Source organism: Lycorma delicatula, chromosome 3 (genome assembly GCF_047948215.1).
Source record: "Lycorma delicatula isolate Av1 chromosome 3, ASM4794821v1, whole genome shotgun sequence".
NCBI lineage: Eukaryota > Metazoa > Arthropoda > Insecta > Hemiptera > Fulgoridae > Lycorma > Lycorma delicatula.
This window is the reverse complement of record NC_134457.1, coordinates 58,565,074-58,589,663: the sequence shown is the minus strand read 5'-3', so window position 1 is coordinate 58,589,663 and position 24,590 is coordinate 58,565,074. Positions and strand designations below refer to the sequence as shown.

The following is a 24,590-nucleotide window of genomic DNA, read 5'->3' as shown; positions in this document are numbered from 1 at the left end:
ACTTCTCATAGATAATGATGTTGATCCTTACCGAAAACCTTAAAAAATTGCATTGAGTTACAAACTAACAGGAAGAAATGTCAATGAGAAGTTTCTGCCCACTGAATAAAACACCTCTTTGCTATAGATCAGTTAAGTAACCTAACAATTCCAACTTTTAAACAGGAAGTTGCTGTGTACCCTTTGTGCAATCTCAAACTCACATCAAGCAAAGAAGACTTCTTTGAAGAATATACTATTAGACTCAATAGATGTATGTGATTTTATTTTTTTTTTGTTAACCCCTTACTGATCTTTGCTGGAGTATTTCGACACAGCTGATGTGCACAATTAGGGCCTTTGTGCAGTTTTAATTCGTTCTCCTGTCATAATATTACATCGTCGTACGTAGTTTTTATTTTTTAGCAGTATTCTGCAATGATAGATAATGCTAGTTGTTAGTTTTAATACAATATAAAATAAGTGATTTTCATATATATTTGATCGTAAACAGCAGACCCGCTGTGTAATGGTGGGTTGTTTATTTATGGTGTTCTGTGAAATCAGACTCTGAGCACTATTATTTCTTATTGTATCATGAAACTCTATATAAATATATCAGTATATAATAAATCTATAATCATGTAAATATTTTGTGTGTAGATAAAATTATAAAGATAATTGTGTAAATATTTTGTATATACCTGTGATGGAAAGTATGTGAATATTATATATGTTCGTAAAATACATTTTGCATGCAAAAAACTGCTTTTAGTTTAGTTATACCACTATAAGTCAAAATAAATAGATTACGCCCTTTTTTAAAAAAAAAGAATCCGGTAAGAGGAGGTTAAAGAAAATAATGAGGTTAAATCTGGAGTATTCCAAGACAGTGAAATTAAGAAACCAGTTTCCACACTCCAAATACATTTAAGGTCCATATTATGTTTTTTTTTTGTCTTCAGTCATTTGACTGGTTTGAAGCAGCTCTCCAAGATTCCCTATCTAGTGCTAGTCGTTTCATTTCAGTATACCCTCTACATCCTACATCCCCAACAATTTGTTTTACATACTCCAAACGTGGCCTGCCTACACAATTTTTCCCTTCTACCTGTCCTTCCAATATTATGTAGAAAAATAAAAATACATTTAAAAAGTATCTAAATTCAATCAATCCCAAATTACAATGACTGAAAAATATTTCTGCCCTTTGGATTTTTTCTAAATATCTTTTTAACAGTATCACACATAGGAAGAATTCAATGTACTATAAGATGAAGAAAAAACAAAAATAATAATTTTAATTGTACTGTATTACCTTGCTTCTTCACCTTCAAGTAATTTACGATAAGCAGCAATTTCAAGATCAAGAGCTACTTTAATATCCATCAGATCCTGATATTCTTGTAACTGCCGGGCCATTTCCTCACGCAGCCGAGACATCTCTTCTTCAAGTTTTGCGTATTCACCCATGAATCTAGCTCTTTCTGTCTCCAATAGTTGTTCTAATTCTCTAACACGCAACTAAAAAAAAAAAAAATTAAACATGCTTACATACATACAGCAGCAAATCTCAAATTGCATGGCAATTTCTCAAAAGATGATTCTATAGCCAAAGATAAGAAAAAAAAAGTTCATGTAAGTCAGAAAATGGTTTGTTACGAGTTTTAACAAGCAAAATACTTAGCCCTCCTTTCTGCTCCTCTGTGGAATTAAACCGTGCTAAAATTCTTGGGGTACAAATCAAGGGGGTAAATTTGATGCTTCTTACGGTTTCCATCTAAGAAATTGAATGAAAGTGGCCCCAGACCTCCACCTCAATTAGGTTTTAAGAAAACCAGGGTAAAATATGACAATTTTTTTCTTGGAAAATACACTTTTTTAGAATGAAATAACTTTGTTAATTTACCAATAAACAAATAAACATTTCTAGTTAATTTTGTAGAGAACTTAATTTTGAGAAAATTGATGTAAATAACATCTATTAAAATTAAACACAAATTTGAGAAGTTCAACTGTAACTGAAAACAAAACAAACAAACTGGATCGGAAATGTGATAACATTTTAAACAGAACAAATTAAATAAAATAGCTAAAAATTATAAAAATAAATTTGAAACAACATTCTAAACAATAAAAATCTTCATTTTTTTCATAGGTTAACAATAACAGCTGATCAACAATTAAGTTTATTGTCTAGCATTTGAATATTAATTTTAGCAATATTTGTGCTGTTACTGTTCATTCACTCATTCAAAATGGGTGAACCACAAATTTGTTTCATTTGATGAATTGACAGACATGTATTTTTAGTAAAGTAAATAAAAGTGGATTGGCTACTGTGCGTGAATACCAGGATAATTATCCAGATTGAAGAATACTGGTATTAGATACTCATAAAACATAAGAGGCTTTGGAGAGGGAAGTTCGAGAAACAGGTATGCTTACTTAAACCACGATTCACTGCTGGTCATGAATGTTTTGTGAGAAATGCCAACACTGAAGAAGCAATATTGAATGCAGTACAATTATCTCCCACCTCAAGCACTAGAACATTGTCATATCACTTTCATGTTTCACAATCAAGTGTGTAGTGAATGTTACAGAAGCAACAATTGCACCAATTCCATACAATACATGTACAAGAGTTAGTACTACCTGATTTTGATATACCGATGAAATTAATGTGAACATCATCTTGATTTCAGAAGTAATATTCTAATTACTGATGAATTCTGTTTTACAAGAAATGGCATTGAGGATTATCAAAACACTCACACTTTGGCAGAAGATAATCCTCATAAGACGTTTCTTTTTTTTTGTTTAGCCTCTGGAACCACTGTAAGATATTACTTCAGAGGATGAAATGTAAAAATATAAATGTAGTGTAATATTGTACAGATTCAAGTCGACCATTCCTGAGGTGTGTGGTTAACTGAAATCTAACCACCAAAGAACATGATATCTACAATCTAGTATTCAAATTCATGTAAAAGTAACTGCCTTTATACTAGGATTTGAGCCTTACAATTATTGACTTTGAAATCAGCTGATTTGTTGAGTTCACCACCAGACCAACCCCGGTGGGTTATCCTCATGAGACTGTTAAAAGTCATTTCCAACTCACTTTTTGTTTAATTTGTGATGTGGTCTTCTTGGTGATAATCTCATATATCCTTTTTTCTTACTGTCAAGGCTCAATGGAGAGCAGTACTTGGATTTTTTGATGGTACTCTTGGAAGATACACTTGCATATAGACTGTAAATGTAGTTTTTCAATGATAGTACAGCTGTTCACTACTGTTGATGATGTACTGATTGATGAATCATTTAGTAAGCAATGGTGGCTAAAACAGATCAGTAAAATGGCAACCTCGATCTCCCGATCTCATTGCAGCGGATTTTTTCCTTTGGGGTTGGATGAAGTCAGTATATCCCACTCATATTGGCACACAAGAAGAACTGAGATAATGTCTAATGTATATATGACAAATGTATAATAGAAGTTGGAGAGCTACTATTAGGAATAATGATGATATCAGATGTGCCCAGCTAGCATGGATTTGCCAAGGTGAACTACGCATTGAACAGAGTGGCAGCCACATTCAGCAACTGCTTTGAAGAATTATTTGCGGCTTTATCAGGTTACAATTTTAATATTTAATAATTTTTAGAAAAAACCCAAAGTGTTACGTTTTCACCCCCTCTTGTCGTCGAGTGCTGAAACCTAGCAGTGGCTAGGGTGCCCACGGCAAACTATGGTCGCCAGACCATCACGCCACTCTATGTCACAAGTTGCTCCCTCGAGCACTGTACTTCTAACCAGTCTGCAGTCATACCTGACCCAAGGCGGTCACGTCCAGATGGACTCCTCAATTCTTGTTCGAATGAACATTACTTTAAGTTTTATTTAATTTATGTTTGCTATCTTCAACGTTAAGTTATGTTACAAAATTATTTTAAACCGCCAAGACGGTGTACAATTAAACAATCCTTCAGTAATCAACAAGGTGTCTTCATTCATCACCTATGAGTCCACACTCGCTGTAAAATCTACCACAATGCTGATAATCAAGGGCGGGACGCCCTTGATTATCATCGATGTCGCAACACAAAGTAAGTAAATTTTATATTTTTAAATCTATTTTTATTAATTTTTTTCTATTATTAAAAAGTTTTCTATTTGTTTTCATTTACACTATGCTGTTCAAACATTGATGAAAATTGTTCTGTTTAAAATCGTATCACATTACTGATTAAGTGTGTTTTTTTTCTAATTAAAGTTGAATTTCTCAATTTGTGTTTAATTTTAATAGCCATTATTTACATCAATTTTCTGAGAATTAAATTCTCAACAAAGTTAAATAGAAATTTTTATTTGTTTATTGCTAAATTAACAAAGTTATTTTATTCTAAAGCCTGAATTTCTACGATAAAATTTTTCGTGTTTTACTTAGTTTTTCGTAAAACCTAAGTGATAGAGGTCTGGGACTAGTTTTATTCAATTTCTTAGATCAAAATCTAAAAGGAAGCACCATATTTACCCCTTGATTTGTACCCCAAGAAGTTTAATAAGATTTAATTTCACCGAGGAAGCAGAAAGCAGGGCTAAATGTTTTGTGAGCCGAAACTCACTAATGAACAATTTTCTGACCTAAGTTTACATGAAAGTTTTTTTATTTTTGGCAACAGAATCATCTCCTGAGAGATTTCCATCCAATTTGGAATCACCTTTATACCCACAGTGAATGATAAAAATGTAAATATACAATCATAATTAATAATAAGAAACATTAACTAATATAATTTGATATTATTTTTACTACAATTTATTAATTTTGTTTCAGAAATAATGTATTAAGTAACACAATCATAAAAGCAGAAATAGTTTTTATTTTTTCTCCACCAATTTCTGTTTGAATAAATACAAAGTATAAGAAAAAACCTTAATATCAGCATTTGAGTAATACAGCAAAAAACGTTTTGGAGAGAAATTATATTGCTATCTAAAGCAATTTATGGTTCTTAATTAAGACAATAAACTACAAACCTGGCAGTTCCACAACACTGAAACATCTCACATAGTACAGCATGTTCAAAAATTGATGGAATGAAATACAGATAAAATGCTAATGATCTTACCTGAAATAAAAAAAACTGGAAATGCTACCACCTTAATTAAAAAACAACACTGGGTTCAGTTACAATCATCAGCTGGCATTTATTAAAAACTAATGACTATAGTAATCTATGCCAATTTGAAGGGAAATGTGAGTGGAACAATTATTTTGGGGAAAAAACAACATTATCAATATTGCAAAGATGAAAAATTGGATTAAAAAACCTGCTATAAACTATGAATCCACATATGCAGGAAGAAGTACTTTCCCTCTATAACAGAAAATTATAGTTAGCTAGTTCTTTTTTCAGTACTGAATATGAGTGGATTTGTACAAGTTAATCCACGTTAAATGGTTACTATTCTTATTAATTTTAATTATGCTATTATCACTGTAATACAAAGCGGTATAAGTAGAACTGTCAAGAAATATAATTATTTTCAGTGTTACTTAATGGATAACATCAATGAAAAATCAAACATATCCTCACTGTTACCTGAGATTAACTATTACCAGAGATCTAGGAACTTGTCAATAAAAATCAAACAGACAATTTCACAATATGAGTTAATATTGAAAAAAACAGTCAGAAGAAGAATTTGTCATTACGTCTTAGTAAAGGTTTGCAGAAGTTACCCAAGTGTAATCCACATTAACCTTCAACAAACAAGATATTTTGCCATATAAAAAAATTATTTTTTTTAATTTTGTTACAGATCAATATAAGAGGCAAGATACCACACTCCTTATTACTCAAAAGCAAACTCCAGCAAAAAACATTTTCACTTTTCAAGTTTACTTGTCATTAAATTCTTGTAATTTTTTCAAGAATCAAAAACTAGTATGAGAACGAGAGTTCAAACTTCATTCCAAATTTGGTCTAATATAACAATAATAAATGTTAATTAAGTAACATAACAAAACTTGTAATAAAAAAAAAATATAAATAAAAAGCACTTACTTGAAGAGCAGAGTTTGAATTTTCTAGATCAGAAATTTTAGCATTCAGAATATCTGTTCTCTGTTGCATTTGTTGCATCTCTTTCAATGCAAAATTAGCAGTGCTAGTATTTCGACTAGATTGTGCTGCAAGGCTCTTCAACTGAAAAAAAAAAAAAATAATAAAAAAGTAGAAAATGAACAAATAAAAAGTGACAACACTTTGAGACTGATCTGTAAAAATAACATACATAATTAAGAAATAAAAACACTAATATTTTTAATGTAGACCAAGCTTAGTATACATAATTTAAGTTAACATACTGACAACACTGTAAAATGAGATCTAGTATTCACGTATACTGCAGAGCAGTAGTGATACACCCTAAATCTAAACACCACTGAGATGTAATCACATTTCAATTGACATGCCGTTTTCTCTCACTGCGGAAGTTAATCTATTAAATTGACCCCAACAGCTCTGCTGTCTGAGGAAGCCAGTAAGTAAATTACTGAAAAAATGTTATACAATATTGCGTATTTACAGCTGCTAGGAAAATGTTAAACAGCACTCTTTTCATTCTGATAGTTCCATAACTGGAATTCCTCACGGAGAAAATTGAAATTGTGATAAGCAAGAATACCATACTAATGACTAAAGCCATGTTTAATAAACCACTTCCCTAATGATTTCCTAATTATGAAATACTAAATTAAAAAAAAAAAATAGTCACAATTTCAATGTACTCCTTAATGCTTTTTAGTGGATATGTTTCTATAAGGGTCAGAGAGCAAAAGAGCAACCACTAGGAAAGTATATAGCAGACATTGTCGAAGTGTAGTTTCTGATCAATTGATTTCTACCTGATCTGTCATATGAACAATATTGCTTAATCAATTTTAACATTTTAACAAATATTATCACTCCAGCATTTATTATTTCATCAGGTCTATACTTATGAGTTACAAGAGCCACTGAATATGATGTAACAGACATTTAACGTACATGTAATAAATAATAACCATGATATCAATGCTTGTATCTTTAATTTATGAATGAATACACAACCATTGATATGAGTTATTATATTTATCCACAAGAATAAAGTTTACATTATTTTCTGCAATATAATGCACCTGCTTTTCATTTTACTAACATCTTATTCCAGTAGTAAAGAATTTAATATCAAAGTCAATCCTATATTTCAATTGTTGCTTGGAAATGCCTCCATTCATTGAGTGAGCAAAGATATGAAAATAATTTGCTGATAAAGCTGGATTAAAAGCTACATATTGACATATTTTTCAATCAATTTCCTTTAATTTTAGTCGAGTTTGGGATATGTTTGCGATTGTTCTACCTTTAATTATGTTTTTTAATCAATACAGGTAACCTTGGATAAAAATAAAAGTAGATAATACTAAAAAGTATTTCTCTAAAAGTAGAGAAATAATGGTTAACTGTTTTTTTATTCTTTTAAAGGCCGCAAAAATCACACCTACCACGATAAATGAAGGTTTGACAACCATTTCCTCATTATTAACCATTTTCATTGAAACTTTGGTTTATTGATTCAAGATCAAAATAAATCACCCACGTACATCACAAATAACAATTTGAGAAAACATTCATCAGTCTATGCCAAGTAAAACCTATCTTGACTTTACAGCTTCTAAGCATCTGTGATTTGTGAACCAATGTTTGCATTTTTAACGTTCATCTTGCACACATTTTTCAATAATTTGAATTCTTGTTGGTAGAATGAGCTGTATTAATCTTCAAACTGAGCATTTATTTTTTCTTTAAAAATAAATAGTCTACTAAAACCTATCATTTCATCAAAATTTACTATAAGGTTGGAGAGAAGTCTTAAGTCATTAATCAGATAGAATTGTTTCTTCAGCATTGAAATGGCTATCATTCATATGTATGAATCAGTTGCACATATTTCCTAATCTCAAATATGATAGTTTCTTTTCCTTGTCAAGATAATATTGCCTTCACCAGTATTATCATATATCTTGTTTTCATTTTCAATGCTATCCTATTCTTAAGAAAAACTAAAATGTCTTATATCGAGTATATAAACTTACTATACAAATTGCCAAGCTTCAAAAAACACATTTTTTACCATATACTTAAGATTTTAAATACATTCCCAAATCTCAACATTATATTTAAATAACAAATAACTACTAAACTATGATGTTTAGTCTCATCAGCTGTTACTTACTGAATTCAGTCTATTAACAATTAAAAATAAATAGTTATCAGTGTTTGTGAGGAAATTTAACAGTTAAATTTATAGTTTACATGTCAATGTACAAATGAAAGAAAGTGTAAATTGTAACCTAATTGTATATTGAAAGTAAAAAAAAACATCAACATGTTAACTGCAGTAATAATTTTAAAATAAATAAAAAATTTAGTATTTTTATGTATTCTAGTATTACAAAATGAAAAGCAAAATTAAAATCACAATTTAAAAAAAACATATGCAAGTATATAATGTGAAATTATATAATCAGTAACATTTGAAAATAAAAAATACAAATTGTAAAACATCATGAATCATTATACATCTATATGCAGTTGTTCTGTAATGTATGCTACAGATGGGCCGAATAAAACCAGCCCCAGAAAATAGAAATTTAGAAATGAAAAGCAAAAAGTAACATTTAATTACTTACATTTATTGATTCTTGATTACAGTAGTGTTTTTGAAAAAAGAAATATTTTCAATGTTGCAATGTAATTTTAAAGTCTCTGTTCAAAATGCTCACAACTAGCTGCTATAAAGAGTTCAGTGCGACAAATAATATTCAGAAAAACTTTCTCAAATTCTCCAACTGGAATCCTGGCAATGTCATATATTGCCTTTCAACTCTTCCAACATCCATGGGTTGTTCTTGTAGACTATCCCTTTCAGATAAGCCTAAAGGTAAAAATCACACAGCAGTAAGTTTGGAGATCAGTGTAGCTGCAAGGCCTTACTGACTGTTCTTTCTATCTTTCATGAAATCTCAGTGGATTCAAAAGAGAGACTGATTGAAGTGTGGTGAGTTGCTCTGTCTTGTTGGAAGTATCCATAAGAAATTTCTTTTGCAGTCAAGTTATGTGTAAATTCTTTGTACAGTTGTAAATAAGACATTGGTATTAACAGTCTCTGAGAATACTGGTCCAATGATCTAGCTTCCAGAAATTGCACACCAAACACCAATATTTATATCATGGAGTGGTTTCTGATGGGTTTCATTTGAGTTTTGTGTATAGTCCAGTGCTGCTTATTCTGAGAATTAACACAGCCTGATAAATGGAAACATACTTCAGTTGTTGAAATGAAGAGAAAAGGATCAAGGAATTCTCTGCTAATATTCTGTAAGAGCCATTGACAGTAATTTATTTGTTTACCATTACCATATTTTAATTCATACACAACACTCATATGATAGGCTTTCATTTGTAAACCATGAAGTTTAAGCCGACAAGATGTTTGAGAAACAAACATCTTTTGTTGTTGGGCTAATTGTCGTGTTGACTGTGAGGATTTCTTCCAATAAGATTTGCTTTTTCACTAAAACATGAACTGTTGATCTGCAGAAACATTACTTTCAGGATACATCCCTTGAAATATTTTGAACCAAATTTATTGAAATTATACAAACATATTCCTCCACAATGAAATCATGCTGTTCAATTGATTACACCATGACACACAAACACTACAAACTCACTGAATGGGAGGCAAAGAGTGAAGGCTTATGAGTGAGTCAATGACCTTCAACTAATATGCATGTGTAACAAACATTCATCTTCCGACACAGTATGTCAGATGATACTGTGGCATAAGACACTTTGATAGATGGATGAGACTGGTTTTATATAAGCCCACCTGGTACATCCCTGACATTTTGTTTTTCTACAAGAGATGAGATTAATTTACCAAGCCAGATTATTAATTAAAGATGATGGGTATGGGGTATAAATTGTGAGTTTATGAAATCTTAATCCATTAGAAGGCAACTGTGATTTATAGACCACACATCACATGGAAGACCATGAACATTTCATTTTATGGAGCATCGTAACATTAATCTAGCATAGAATCATTATATGATTACAGTAAAAATAAGTAAGAATATTATAAAATAAACTGATGAAGTGAGACGCATATCATGAGTTAAAACAAACTTCTAACTTTCAGCTGAAATTCACTTGTAGCCATAGTATTCTAAATCTGGACAAGTGGGGGGAACAGGTTTCAACTCATTTATCCATAGTATAAAATGATACCTTAGACAAACTTTATAATTTATATGTTTTATCCTTACTCTATCAAAAACTAAAATAAGAAAATAATATTATCTGGAAACCAAAATAAAACAACAGTTATTAAAATTTCATATAATAGAATTTGTCGACCTTCACAGCAGAGTAGTAGTGTAACAGCCTTTAATCCCAGAGATTATGGGTTCAAATCAGGGTCATGAAATTTTTCATGCACTACAAACCAAAATTTCTATTTCTTTTCCCTCATATAGGTTTTGACCTCATGTGGTGAATTTAAAAAACGCAATAAATTAAATTAGAATATTTACCAATACTGCATTTAATACAATACCTTTTCTTCATAAAGTTTCTTGATTTCCTCCTTATTTTGTTCTAGATCTGATTCATACTGTTCTCTAATTTCCTGTAAGCTTTGATAAAGCTTTTCTTCATACTCAGCAGTAAGTCGTCCATCAATTTCACTGATGTCTACCTGTCTTTTTGTTCTTGTTTCAATAAGCTGCTGTTGGTGTATCTGTCAAACAAATTAATTTTATTAAAAAAAAAAAATTAACAGGATTTCTTGCTTAATCAATAAATATAATAAAAAATTAATACAAGTCAACTTTTAACACTTAAAGAATTAAAAACAGAAAAATCAATCCTAAAAACCATAAAAAAAAAATACCTGATCCTTAAATGCCATTTCTTCTCTTAAAGTCTGCATGCTGTTTTGAGATTCAATCCTATGAAGTATCTCATCTTCCAGTTCTTTTTCTACGTCTTTTAATTTCTTTAGAAGTCTATCTCTTTCTTTTTCCAAAGCCTACAACAAGAAAGTACAACAATAATTAAAATCTAAGTAAAAAATTAGCATTTGAAAAAAGTAAATTTCTGAAAAATGTTTAAATAGAAAAGAAAAACATTAATTCTTAAGTAAAACAACAAACTTGAAACCCCTAACAGCAAGTTATACTGATGATCCTCAGCAAGTAGAATTAAAAATAAAGATGTGAATCAGGATAAAATAAAAAACCAAAAGCTACTTTAAACAAACTACCTTTTCAAAATACAAAAGACATACAAGCAGTAAGTCTGAGTTCCCTTTATAAATGAAACGCTACAAATGAAATTCACTTTCTCATGACAACTCAGCTAGTTCATCAGTTAGTCTACACTAACATTCTTATTTTTAATAAAAATTGAAATGAAAATATTTAAAAAAATTCTATAATGAAAGACTAACAGATTTGACAGAACAATGTTGATTATTTTTGTATTCATTCCCACCATTAAAATAAATATGAATTAATTCTTAGTTATACATTAACTGTTCAAAATTAAAATTAATTTTAATCAAAAACAAAAAAACCCGCCCCTGAGACAGATCATAGAAAACAACATAAAACAACACCCAAAAAAAAACAGGTTAAAAATACATATTTCTCCACTCATTTTTAAAAATACATATTTTTATTGTTAAAATCTATTGTGGAATAATCACTCATAATCTTTTTACAAGAAAATTAACATTTAAACCAACTGTCCTCAGGCCATTAAAATTTATAATCTGCAACCTGCATGTGTAAACTAAATCCTGACTGCAAAGAACCAGTATGATCAATTAGGTATCATTATTAAAAGCAACCTTTAACTGGATGTCTGCAGCATTAAACCATGATACTGATTTTTCTAAAAAAAAATGATACAAAGGTATTCAATAAAAAAATGCTATATACTGAATAATTACGTTACACACTGATTTTTTTATTCAATATATATCATGCTACCCAAAATTTGTGTTATGCATGCTAACAAGCACTAGTACAACCAAATATCAATAGTAGTAGCATAATGTATCTTTGATGAGCCAGTATACCTAGTAGCTTTCGCTGAATAACAGATGTGTTTATTTTTGGCAGACAGTTTACAGTCATCACATTTACTTGTGATAGTGATTTTGCAATGACCAATCTGAAAGATCTGTGTACCTGAATCAAGTTCTGTTGAAAATAACAACAGAAATATACAGAATGTCAGCGGAAACATTTGGCATTAACATTTTACGCCAGACACATACATATGACAGAATAAACATTTTAAAAATGTTTGACAACAATCTACAGGAATTACATGAAAAAATGCCTGCTCTTTGGAATGCGATTATGGAAGATCACAGGCAGACCATTAACATCTTTAACATCCTGGCATTTTCATAAGCCACATGTCAGCAAAATTTAACACAAGAATTGAACAAGGGTAAGATTGCTTTCTAAGGTTGATGTAGATGATGAAAGTTGAATTAATGGATATGATCCTAAAACTAAGCACCAATAAGAGCCTAACCTATCATGTCCAAAAAAGTCTGTCAAGTCAAGAGTAACATAAAATCCTTATTGATCTGTTTCTTTGATACAGACATGGTTATTTAGAATAGTTCATATGATCAGATGATTGACAAATAATTCTAATGTGCATCTGAATTCTAATGTGTATCTGAATCAAGTTCTGTTTTAAACTGTGTATAACTACAGAAATGTACAAATTGTCAGCAGAAGAGATTTGGTAATAACGTTTTAAGCCAAATACAAACACATGATAGAATAAATGGTTTCAAAATGTTTGAGTTGATAAAAATTATTCAGAATAACAATCAGAGAAGTGGCACAGAAATGACTGGATTCTACACCATGCCAATGCGATGTCACATACTTCTTTCACTGTGAAGCAATTTTTCGTACAAAACTACTAATAGTTTTTAATAGTAAATTAATGAGGAAGATGAAAACTTAGTACATTGTAAGTTATAGTAACATAAAAAAGTAATGCTTGACAAAAAGTTAATTAAACAAAAACTTTTATTTCATAACAGATATTACTTAAAAAAAAAAATCATCTCTTTACAAATCAATATATATAATAAATGTACCTTATTATCATCGGCTAACTTCTTTTTCTCAGACTGAAGTTGGTTAAATTTTGCTGTCAGATCAGCAAGACGTGATTCATTAATCGACAAACTACGTTCAGCTAATGTTAGGTCAGTTGATTTTTTGTCATAACTGCAACATAAGAAAAAAAAGATTAAAGAAAAGAATCTTGTAAAATATCCTATGTTACTAAATGAGTAAATATAGTTAAATGTACAGCTAATTGTTTGTGACCAATCCCAAAATTCCACGTACATCTCAAATTAAATGTTCAAACTTCCCTTAAAATAACTAAAAAGTCATAAAGAGATTACAAATGACTATTTAAGTAGTGCTTCAAATACAATTTAAAAAATAGTAGATGCTTGCTTGAAAATAATTATACCAATAAGAAATAATTATTGAAACAGAATCAAACACATAATACTAATCATCAATAACAGAATTAGATAATTCACAAACTAATTCATCAAAAAACAAATCTACAGACACAATATTTTTTTCTTAGTGACAGTATACTCTGTCACGGGAAGAGAAATTAAAATCTTAACAAAATCACAATGAAACATGAAAGTTCAATAAAATTTTAAATCAAATATGGAAAATCTAAATTTAGATATCTTCCTATTTTTATTGGTTGACACATAACAAATTAAAATGACGGAAAAAACAACATACATATTTTAGCACAACAAAAGCATTGATTTAAGAATATTTCACAATGTACATTATTACGGCAACATTTTAATAGATATGACTACTACCCTGTATATACTTGAATAATTATAACTAATTTTTATACCAGTTTATAACAGTAATAAAACATAAAATAAAAAAGGCAGTAAAAACAACCTTATACATAATCAAAATACCTGTCATTAAATTAAAAAAAAATTTACATTTTATTATAATAAACAAAGACAAAATTCAGAGATATTAACATAATATAGCTCACAGCTGCTCTGTCAGCAGCAGCAGAATTGTATCACACCTTAATGTGCTATTTATTATTTTTATTAACTATTTAATATGAGAAATGAGTGGGCAGATGGTTGACACAAAGGATAATACAGACACCTACAAACATACCATTAACAAGTTAATAATTTTTGAATACCTGCAGAAAATTACATAAATTTGGCTGACACAATATTCTAACTATTACTTAAAGTAAACATTGGAATTTACTTTGAAATTTAAACTTTTGTAATACACCCCAATCAAACCAGCTAGGAACGGAGCAGGTGGTGTAGCGGCCAAAACTGTCACATGGAGTTTCACACCATGGAGAAGGTGTCTTCCCCTACGGGATCAGGATGTTAATAAGATATTTTTAAAAATCTAAATTAAAATATATTCAGTTAACTTTATAACTATCCTCAGTCATTGGTTTTCTGTTTTCATACAGGTGTCAGCTGATGTTACTGCTAGCAATTTTATTTTTTTTAATTAGGTAGACGCTATTAAGAATATGGTTGCCAAAAGAATATGAGTCGAATTATCTATTCATTTAATAAACAATGGTGCGTTTTTGTATATAAAAATGCATTTCATAATGATCAAATATGTTAGGTTGTTGAATTTATTTTTGTAAAAAATAAAACAGTTGACACCAGTGTGAAGAAAGTGGAACCAGTCATTGAGAATAACTGCGAAGATGACCGAGAACAAATTTTAAGTTAAGTTTTTAAAAACATTTTATTATACAATCTGGTTTAGTATTTAGGGCTGCTGTGTATTTGACAGTTTGGAGTCTGGTCCAATAATGAGGAGAAGCAGCAATGTATGGTTATAACAATTTATGAGTAGTAATAAGATAAGTGGTTTGTGGAAGTATCCATACATAGTGTAACAAGACTGGTAGAGCAGGCCTGAATAATGGATTCTTATAAATTGTTATGAAGGTAATAGAAAATGTAATTAATTGGAAGAATCCAGAACAGAACAAAAAGGAGAACCCTTTTTCAAAGAATAGGTCCATTTTACAACCGCTTAACACACAATGTACACCTGTTGTACAGTGAGAAGAGACCAGGTTTGGAATTTATGGGAATAAAGCCTCGGTCGACTCTTCTCATGCTTTAACTTGGGTCCGATCACACAAGTTAAGGGGCTTACAGTATAAATAACCCAGTAAGACCAACTAAAAATCCAGTTCGGTGGAAATCCGTGAATCAGTCTGCGAGGCATTACAACATCAGTCCTGCAAGGGCAATTCTGCAAGGAGAGGCTGTGAGTTGTGTGAATTCAGCAGAGAGTTCTGAACCAGTCTAGTGAGACGTATGACGGCGGTTCAGCATGGAGAGTCACAGGTGTGAGTCTGTGAAACGTCAGTCCAGCAAGGAAAGTATCAAGTTTGATACGATTAAGGTAACGCCACGAGTAATTCAGTAACCAAGAAAGTACTATCGGTGAGTTATAGTAAAACTATAAGTGCCTAAGTGAAATAAATAATACAGTAGACTTCATTCATAAACTGTTAAGATAGGCAAAAAATGGAATTTGCAAGTGAATTTTATAAGATGTTTTGTTAATGTAAGACTAGTGGTTAACACTAGCTGTTTCTTTGTTAATGGGTCTGAATACTACTTTTCTGTTTACATACCTGGAATAAATTCTGAACGATTATTTATTTTAAACTCTCTTATGTGTAATCAGTATTTACCACTTACTATTGACATTACTATCACTATTTGATGTGTAATAATTTTGATTGTTATGTTTGTTGATTACGTTATGTATTTTTGTCTGTTTTTATATCATGCTTACTGTTTTGATTATGTTATGTTTTTATGTCATGTAATTATTGTTTACTACTATAATTCTGACTATTATTATTGGTTGTAATTACTGTATTAATACTTGTGCTCATTAACTGTTTTATTATTATTATTACTATTATCATTATTGCATATGTCACCATTGATATTATTAATTTGCTTGGTTGTAATTTGAACATTTTAAATCAATAAACTATAATCATATAAACTTTATAAATTGTCAACAACCTCTCAATATCCTGATCAAGCTGTACGGAAAGCACACCGCACACCCACACGACAATAGTATAACATTTACCAGCAGTGATTCAACTTTAACTCAGAACTTAATACATTTTGTAGGGGCATAATTTGGTTAATAATTCTACAAATGGATAGTTGGGATTTATGATCAGGTTGTTTTATCATTGAAGCACATGAATGAAATTAAGGTTAACAAAGTGTACAATGACACCGCCTGCTTAATCTATTTTTTCACAAATTATCTTTATGGAAATGTAAATGAAATTTACAACAAAACAACTCTCCTTTAGACAACATATTCTATATTTTTAGAACAAAATATACACCAAATTGCACATAAAGTGTAAAATAAAGCAAATATAAACTAACAGTAATCCCACGATAAACATGGGGATACATTCCAGCCATTTCCTTAAGACTTAATATTACGGGAAAAAGGGAGTTAGTTGCATTCTTTAATAATACAATAAATTAAAATTAATACTAGAAATCCAAAAGGGAAAACCAGTAAACATCATTTTAAATATTTAATTTTATCCTGGAAACAGCTTGTAATTGCGAATCAGAGTAATGTAATCAGTGCAAAAGAAGACTGCTTAGACCTAGAATAAAGTCAACATAATTAAAATTACATTTTAAAGTCAAGTAAAGGAGGCTAACTGATTATGATTTAATAAAGAAATCTGCAAAAATGCATTATTTCTTATTTCAATTAATATTTCATTCTTAATTACAAATGAATGCTCAACATAATTATTCGGAACGGAACAGCGGGAGTTTCAATATTTCTCCCTGCAGATCGCAGAGCCTGGATAATGTCCCTTGCTGCTGTATCTTTCCACTATCGGGCGAGTTTCATTGGTTATTTAGTGGCAGTTATAAATTTTATTTATGGACGGATTTGGTAATTTGCGTTTCTATCCTTATGGACCAAAGTGAAATTTATTTACTGAGTCTGACCGTGGGAGACTTAAGATTTTGAACCTAGTACTCCAGGCGTGATTCCCCCTTCAGTCCATCCGGTAACAGCACCTTATGGGCTATCAAGAATACGCCTACTGGGGACCTAGTTATTTGGCAGGAGCAATGCACTCCCTTCTCCAGAGGGAGTTGCATATGCTGACTGAATTAAATTGTGTTCTCTTCGTGGGGTGTTGTATAGGGTTTTATAGTTTTAACAAAATTTAATTGTGAAAACGGTCACTTTCGCGACCGGAATTTTCGCGCGGTTTCTATTTATAAGTTACAAGATATAGAAGCTCCTAAGCCTGGTTTGTCATTTCTTGACTCTCGTACCGCCTCTTCACGGTGGTTCGTTTAATACGGCAAGAGGCCGTTTTCTTGTACCCTGTGGAGTACGGTCCTCTCGGCAGATTTCCCGGAGATGGCCATGTTCGGACACGGCCGCTCTCCCGAACAGTCTGCGTCACCCCCACCTCGGATACGGTGTGTAGTCTCGCATGGTAGCGAAGAGTGACGTTTCTGCTCCAAATATCGTCTGCAACGCTATGTTTTGGACGGCTACTAATTTCTTTTGAAGCGTGGACTTCAACAAAGCTCCCCATGTCGGGAAAGCATATGTTAGAATCGGCAGGACATATAGCCAAAAATGAGCAGTTTGATCGCCAGTGGATATGAGCTGGCACTGTTCAGTACTGGTTATAGTAAAGCCCTGACGGTCTTTGGGTCACATATTTAACATGTTCTCCTAAGGTAAGCCGTTTATCCAGGGCTACTCCCAGGTACTTGACTATTTTCCCAAAGGGGATTTTCTCTCCTGAGATTTCCAGCTTCCTGGCTGGAGCACGTGTCTTGTATGTGAACATCACTGCCACCGATTTTTCACCGTTGACCTTGATTCTCCACATATCGAGCCACGGCTCTACTTGATCCAATTGCTTCTGGAGTCTCTCGATCGCGTAATCTACAATTCTGGATTCATAATAATATGCCGTGTCATCTGCGAATCTGCGAATAGAGCTGTTTTGACTCCTTCCGACAGCAGCATATTGTTGACGCTAATTATTCATAAATTAATCAGTCATGGGTAAAGTATAATGTGGTTACCGACAAACTGTCAAGTAATGGTTCATTTTGAAAAATGTTACACGACAAAATGTAGTTCCTGTTTTATCCTTATATCTTAATGAGTAGTATTGATATTCATAGTAGTATAACTTGTCTAGTAAGGAATAAAAACATATGCATCAAAGATTAAAAAAATAAATTTTATGATTATAATTATTTATTAATTTTTAATTTTACGATAATTATTTTCACAACGATAAAGAAAATATTAAAATAGTAAAAGTAAAAAATACACATAATTTCCACTGTTTTGAAAGCTGACGCATGCATGCACATACACTTCACATGGCATATTAATGAAAACAAGGCAATTATCCTTTTGACCATGGCTTCTGACTTCTGGAAGAATTGCCTGTCTTCCCATATAACTTGGTGTCAACAGCGATAAAATAAATAAGGAAAACCAACATAACCATAAACAATTTGTAAAGGGGAGTTATGCGGAGGGGAAATTTTAATACTTCACATTTACATTATACGGGGATCAAAACCCAATAATGGTCGATCAATCATGCACTTCGTTGGCCACGAGTTAGAGCTGCATCATGTTTCTAAATAGAAAGCTGAATTAAATAATATTACAACGGCCAGCCAGCAACTGTAATTAATCTAAGGCAAAACTTAGCAGTAAAACTACGGATTTAAAGGACGGGTATAATATCCACTATATTATACTTCTGGCTGCATTAGGCACATTACAGGAAAAAAATCGTGCAATTTTCAGCGCGTTACAAATAAGTAGCATCTGTGTAAACTTCGTACATTTTTTGCGGAATAAAAGCAACTTTCAATTTTTGGGCCTTTTCTGTTTTCCCCCACAATGGGTTTTTTTACGTTAGGTATTAGTAATTGCTCATGTTTAAACCCGAGAAATTATAATCTTTTCTTTTTCTGTTTTGCCTCGGTACCACCGTAAGGTATTATTTCAGAGGATGAATGAGAATGATATGTACGAGTTTAAATGAAGTGTAATCTTGTATAGTGTCAGGTCGACCATTCCTGAGATGTGTGGTTAATTGAAACCCAACCACCAAAGAACACCAAACCTAACCTACGCTCGCTAGTCAAGGTTAGCGAGTGAAATGAAAATCTTGTAAATTTTACAGTCCAAGTGATATTTTAAATGGATAACAATGGACGTTGATGATGATAAGAAAAGTTTTTTTCTGGATGTAATGACAAACAAGTGAAGAACGAGTAAGTTGTAATATCATAGTCATATAATAACCCAACATTTACAACAGACTGTAAACGAGGAAAAACACGTTTTAAAAGTGAAACGAAAGAATGCAACGAAAGCGTGGGCTTGTTGCCTAGCAACTGACGTAATTTTGTGTGTGCGCGCGTGTGTATGTCGGTGTCAGTACACTCCATTCATATAAACCGGTACGATGCTAGGTACCATGACGTCAACGTAAACTTATATAGATTACTCAATATTTATTTTTAGAGACTGTATCATTCATACAAGTAATATATTTGCAGATAACGAAATAATTCGTAAGAAAACTACTATAGAAAGTTATCAAATTATAAAAATTCAAATAGACAAATTTGCTTAATTTAATTTCACCCTTTACTTTACACCAATCTTTTCGGATTGGTCTCAAATTAAAGTTAACAAAATGTAGATTTAAGACATTATCACAGATAATATTACGCGTATTTATCAAGAAAAAACAATAAACAAATAATATTTGCGCATTTACAATTTGTGAAATATTTAAAATAATATTGCGTTTGTTTAAATCCAGTAATAGATTACAGGAAGTCTTTGATGGGAAAAGCAATTGTTGTTTTGATATATATCAGAGTCATGATGTAAAAATAACTCTAAGAACGATGTCGACAAATCGTTTTTATTTATTTATTGCAACAGAACGGAATTCTTTGGCGGGGAGTTGGTCCTGTTTAAATAAATGCAGTAAGATAAAAATGGAATATAAACCAACGAATTACGTAAATGCAACATTATTAAACCAAAAACAATACATATCAAAACCATTATACTTAATACTTACTACGGAAGGTAAAAATCCTCCAAATCAGAAACTATTCTAATAGACAGCAAATTACTAATAACTTACGAACGAACACCACAGTATAAAATTATTTATTATTAATGGCATTAACACTTATTATTCGGTAAACTTCCGACGACCACAACTCGAAACATTTTTATATTAATCGAAACGGTTTCACTCAAGCGAGTATTTTGCACTTCAGCTAAGTAACATTTTAGAAAAGCGTATGAAAACAAACAAACCAGGCACAGGATGATGCAAGAAAAAAAATATATATACAGTTTTGTCACAGTTCTCCCGGGACTTTCATAACCTATTCTACTTAAGAAAATAATGGAAGAAGTTCACATAAACATATGTCCTAAAATTCTTCGATTGCGGCTAATGAAAGATTTCGCTCGGATTTCAGCTACCCTCATGAAATGAGGTCGTACTGAAATTTTTAGGATATTGATTAAGGGGCAGAATTATTGATATCTTATGATTTATGATCTGAAAAAATCAAATCAAATAGGTCCCAGAACCGTATCTGCAGTAGTTTTTGAGAAATCTGGAGTGAAAAACAATAAACTGGCGTAAAAAAACCCTGTTTTTTATGTTTGACGTACAATAACGTTGTTAAATGGGTAATATACGTACGTATAAAACTTTTAAACAAAACTTGTAGAGAATTTAGTTATAGATAAAATGGTGCAAGATAAGTAGAATAAAACAAAGAAAAGTTTAAAATAATTCAATTTCATTTAGAAGCAGTACACTAGACCAAGTACAGTATATGTACCAGTTTATAATAAAGTTCAAAAATGAGTCCGTCATTTTCAACACATTTCTTGACACGCTTCTGTATTACTTTTGCTGCTCTTTTTAGTTCTTCAGGGCTGTCCTTAAGTTGCTCAGCCGCATCCATGCGACAATTAATTCCTCGAGAAAATGTATTTTTGTTTTGTATACAGTATTTTTTATTCATCCCGAGACGCCAAAATCTAAAGGTTGGATCTGGAGGTGTTGGTGGACAGGAATGTGAACCTCCATGACCGAACCATTTCTCAAGGAACTGGTGATTTAATCGAGTGGAAACGGTACAAGAGAAATGGGGAGTCGCGCTATCGTGGTGGAAGTATACTTTGCGTCTCGGCGCTAGAGGAGCACCTTCAAGCAACGGTGACAATTCTTGAAGAAAGTACAAGTAGACACCTTAACGTTTAAGCGGTCACGTAATATGAACGGTCCAAACAACTGACTGTGAAGAAGGCCGCACCATATATTGACGCTAAATCGATGTTGAAAATTGCCTTCCACCGTTTCACAAGGATTTACTTCTGCGTGTATGCTCAATGCGTAAGTTGTTGACACCACCCCGAGTGAAATTTGCCTCGTCGGTAAACAAAACATATTTGTCGATTTGTATTCACAAATTGACACCACCAGTTGCAGAACTCCAAGCGAAGAGAACCGTTCCTGGGAGTAGATGCCGGACTGGTTCTTTATGATAAGGATAAAACTTGTTTTGTTTAAGTATCCTCCAAACCATCTAGTGCGAAACTCCGATCCGCTTAGAAAATGTCGTGTTGGACAAATCGTTCGTGGCTGGTAAGAATTCTAGGTAGTGAACCTGTTTCCGGACGATTGCCAAAAGTCGCACTAATTGTTTTGGGATCAGGAATCCTGAGATCGGAAAACGTACTTCATATTCTACTGCAGCAGCTGTAGCATTACCATTACAAACACCGAAAATTAATACCATATCAGCGTATTCCTCTGTTGTAAATAAGTAGGGCATTACCTATAACGGTATACCGATCATGTTCAAAGAAATATCCACAGAGAACCTTGCTAACGAGACAGCACAGTTCACACTACCCGATGTACTTAATGTAACTTACAAAACGATTAAACACTAACAGTATTGCGCATTGTTGATCAGCTGTTATTTTATTACTGACACTTTGAAATAGTAATTTTCAAATTATTTATTTATTGTATTTATGTCAATAATAAAAAAGTTATTATCTAAATCATTTTTATTTACTATTAATTTACAATTGTATAATTTCCAGCTTTTAACATTTTTTAACAGTAAATTTTGTTACTTAAAAATTCTTCCCATCACCAAAAAGGAATTTGGTTTTTGTTTACATTGAATAAGTACTTTTCTGACAATGTAGTAATGTAGTTTTCTAAGCAAAATTCGAATTTTTCAAACTTTTCTTTGTTTTATTCAATTAATCTTAAACCATTTTTTTCAGAATTAAATTATCTACAAGTTTCGTGTAAAAGTTTTATGTGTTTATTACCCACTTATCTTTGTACGTCAAACATAAAAACAGATGTTTTTTTTTTACCGCAATTTATTGGTTTTCACCCCATATTTCTCAAACTACTGCAGATACGGTAATGGGACCTATTTTAATAGATTTTCAGCCAAAAACCATAAGAAATTACTAATTCTACTCCTGAATTAACGTCCTAAAAATCTCTCCTGCGTAGCTGAAATCCAAGCGAAATCTTTCAGTAGCCGTAACTTATAAATGAAGTATTTTAGGACATAAGTTATGTGAAATTTTTCTATATTTTCAAGAGTACAATACGTTATGAAAATCCCGGGAGTACTTCATGAAACACTTGTGTGTGCGTGTGTAAAAGATTTTCTCTTTACTTTTTGCTCGTCAGTTACCCTTCTAGGGTGACTGGATTTCTTAAGAGTTTATTTTAACAAAACAGCGGATTTCAATTAATGGTTTACCAGGTTAAGTCTACCTGAATAAGACCAGCCGCCGAAATACGTACACCTTACTTCTTAACAGCATTTTATAAAACAGAACGGTCGAATAAAAATTTAAGAAATTCAATAACTTGCAATTCAACGCAAACCAAAAGTTACTAATTCGCTACATCACAGTTTTGAAATAAACTGTACCCAAAATATCAACACATATATTCATATAATCAATATTATTTATTTGTAAATAAATACGAGCAGTGATATTGCAATATCAATAAAAGTTTGTGTGTTGAACGATAGATAATATTATCAATAAATAGGTTAAAATGCAGACTACACTTCTATTTAAATGGACAGGCCTTTTTTTTAAATTGTCGGTAAAAAGAAATGTACTTTAAAATATGACAGAGCACAAATATTAAATCTATCTATTAGTTTTGAAATGTCTATGTAATCAGTATACATTACACATGACTAATTTAAAAGAATATTCTGTATTAACTAATTTTTTGAAACCGATTACACAAAATTATTTGGCTTTTTACGGCTAAACAAAAAAGCGCTCGTTATTAAGGTTTTTTACAATGTAACAAAAGTAACCCAAAATAAAAATTGTCTCCTTTTGGGATATATTCTCGTATTTTTTTCGTAATTATTAAATCAGAAAATTTTATAGTAGAGGGCTTTGGGAGCTTCAGAAAAATACTTTGTTCGTACCCAAGAAACATGAAAGTGTAATTCAAATACTTATCACAATTATTATAAGGGATAATGAAAATTTATTTCAAACAAATATTATAATGCTGTGAGAAGGGTCATTTTTTTACAGCATAATAAATAAGACATTAATACAAAAGGATAGGAAAGTTCTAAGGTTCGAACCGTTATTACGTGCCACTGAGATATTTAACTGACAAAAAAAGGATTACCTATCCTTTTTTTCTCGCTTAACAAGAAACCCTATTCAAAATTTTAAAAATATTTCGCCAAAAAGTAACAATTTCCTTCACTCTTAACAGTATGAAAAATGATCCTTAGCTTCATAATGAAGAGGCGTCATTAAATACGGCATGACAATACGTTTATGTGCAAAATTAAGTAGGAAGGGGTAAAAAGATAATTATATAACGTAATAGCTGATCCTACAAGGTAAAAGTCTGATTATTTTTTTAGTATATTCGAAAACTAAATCAAAATAAATTAAATTTTCAACAGCATCGATAAACAAATGCATCCTACTACGAAAGGTTTGAAAGAGTTAAGTTTCAACCCTCAGCTTCTTCAACAGAATCAAAGGCTATCTTTCGCTGCAAAAAAAAATAAAAAATAAAAAAAATTGGTACGTTAAAAAGGTATTGAGATACAAAAATATTACCAAAGATTTGAAGGCAAAGGTGTTCTAGAATAGCTAAAGTACTCCGCTTTCTCAAATTAAGCTTTAAAATCTCAAATGCAGGTAGATTTTACGTTCAAAGAGACGTTAGAGGAAAAGTGA

General features: G+C 31.4%; 1 protein-coding gene across 1 annotated transcript in view; it reads right to left on the bottom strand.

Moving 5' to 3' along the window:
- LOC142321622 (lamin Dm0-like) overlaps nucleotides 1-24,590 on the bottom strand; it is an 81,031-nt gene that overhangs the window by 13,409 nt on the left and 43,032 nt on the right. Inside the window, exons 2-6 of the mRNA XM_075359873.1 lie at nucleotides 13,238-13,370; nucleotides 10,997-11,134; nucleotides 10,661-10,843; nucleotides 6,061-6,201; nucleotides 1,298-1,503 (exon numbers count right to left, since the gene is read on the bottom strand). Coding sequence (XP_075215988.1) covers nucleotides 1,298-1,503; nucleotides 6,061-6,201; nucleotides 10,661-10,843; nucleotides 10,997-11,134; nucleotides 13,238-13,370 — 801 coding nt within the window. The remainder of the gene's footprint in view (nucleotides 1-1,297; nucleotides 1,504-6,060; nucleotides 6,202-10,660; nucleotides 10,844-10,996; nucleotides 11,135-13,237; nucleotides 13,371-24,590) is intronic.